Source organism: Bison bison, unplaced genomic scaffold, assembly GCF_000754665.1.
Source record: "Bison bison bison isolate TAMUID 2011002044 unplaced genomic scaffold, Bison_UMD1.0 scf7180017864034, whole genome shotgun sequence".
In the NCBI taxonomy this organism is placed as follows: Eukaryota; Metazoa; Chordata; class Mammalia; order Artiodactyla; family Bovidae; genus Bison; species Bison bison.
In genome coordinates this window covers 908,235-910,022 of record NW_011494606.1, presented here as the reverse complement: position 1 = coordinate 910,022, position 1,788 = coordinate 908,235, and the positions used below count along the sequence as shown (strand labels likewise).

The window sequence follows — 1,788 nt, the reverse complement described above, 5'->3', positions numbered from 1 at the left end:
GCCCAGCTCGTACCGCACACGCGGGGGACCGCGGCCCGGAGCCCCCGCGCGCGCTTTCGCGGGTCACGTGGTGTCAGCCGTGCGCACATCGGTGCCGCTGCACCGGAGCCGCGAGGAGACACGCGCCCCTGCCGGCCTCAACTCCAGTCGCCAAGGCCCGGCGCTGCGAGGCAGCCGACACCCGCAGGCCCGGGGCCGCGAACCCACGGCGGAGAGAAGGTACCTGCCCTCCTGACCCCCGCGCACCCTCCCGCTATCGTCCCTGTACCTGCTGGGATGTGCTGCGCTCGCCACTCTTCATCCTAGATCGCGCGGTTAAAGCTTTGCTTCTGCCAGGTGGGGAGGAATTCTTGGCTCCACAGATCTCCTTCCATCCTTTGATTTATTTTGCAGCCCTTTAAAGCGTTGAGGCCACTCCCACCCACTCTGTGATTCTGAATAGTCTTCAAAGTGAAGCTGAGTTTAAGAATGTCCTTAAGCTCAACTTTAGGGAGGCCCTGCGGAGGACTGAAAAAGCTACCTGGAGCGAGGAGATATCCTTCCTCGTGCTCCTCTAGTGCTGGGGGAAAGGGAGAATCCTGGCCGCAGGCTGTGTGGATTTGAGCTAAGAACACAAAACAAGGGGCTTTTTAAAGCCAAGAGCTGACATGAGTTTGGAATCCCTGAACAGGATCGGTGTCTGGAGTCTAACTTGCTCCCAGCCTATAGATTTCAGGATTCTATGAATTTTTCTAGAAAGTTTCTCCAAAGTATTTTGGGTGAACTCACAACTGTGAGAATATGTCTAATTAATTAGACATATTATAATTAGATCTAGATATTTTTTAGAGTCAACAAAATGTAAACTCTAGAAATGGCGTAGTGGTATCAGAATAGTTGTATAACTCTCCAAAGCCTTAGGTGGCTAGGCTAGCATAAATAAGCCAAAATAGGCAATGCCCATGGCAAGGTAGGAATACAGATGCTGAGGAAAACTTGTTAGTGAATTAGTCGACCAACATTCACAGATTATTCAGTATCCATTCTGCAGCATTTGTTGGGCATCCAAGGTTCATGATAAATTCTGAGAGAATATTCCTATGAAAGCAATTTTTTGTTCAGTTGTATAGTCCTTTCTGACTAAGACCCCGTGGACCACAGCACACCAGGCTTCCCTGTCCTTCACTGTCTCCTGGAGTTTGCTAAAACTCATGTCCATTGAGTCAGTTCTGCCATCCCACCATCTCGTCCTCTGTCAGAGAATGAAAGTGATAAACAACAAACATTTACAGGAAGAATAGCAAGTATAAGGTGTGCTCACTGGGCTTAAAGAAAGTGAAAGTCTTTGTCGTTCAGTTGTGTCGGACTCTTTTTGATCCCATGGACTGTATGGGATCCTCTGTCCATGAAATTCTCCAGGCAAGAATACTGGAGTGGGTAGCATTTCCTTCTCCAGGGTATCTTCCTAACCCAGGGATCGAACCTGGATCTCCTACATTGCAGGCAGATTCTTCACCATCTGAGCCACCTGGGAATTCCTGCTGCACTTAAGAAATACTTAGTTTAGTCATTAAACCAAATTAATGCCCAGTTCAGGGAGGGTGCAAGTGTATAAGATGGGCTGCCTGGCCCCTCTTGTCACTTGCAGTTCAGATATTAGCATCAATGGCCACCCTTCCCCACTGTAGTTAACACTGCCTGAGGCCTTCTCAGCTGCCAGCCACCTAGAAATAGAGCGGAGTTACAACCCAGCCACCCTTGCCTGCACAGGTCTTTCTTGACTTGGTTGTTAGGATTTTGGAGAGAAAA

At 49.3% G+C, this 1,788-nt stretch overlaps 1 protein-coding gene across 1 annotated transcript in view; it reads left to right on the top strand.

Annotated features, from left to right (window-relative positions):
* Positions 1-1,788, top strand: part of THSD4 (thrombospondin, type I, domain containing 4) — a 673,841-nt gene that overhangs the window by 102,378 nt on the left and 569,675 nt on the right. Inside the window, exon 5 of the mRNA XM_010834474.1 lies at positions 1-219. This exon is cut by the window's left edge and continues 30 nt beyond it. Within this exon, the coding sequence (XP_010832776.1) occupies positions 1-219 (219 nt within the window). The remainder of the gene's footprint in view (positions 220-1,788) is intronic.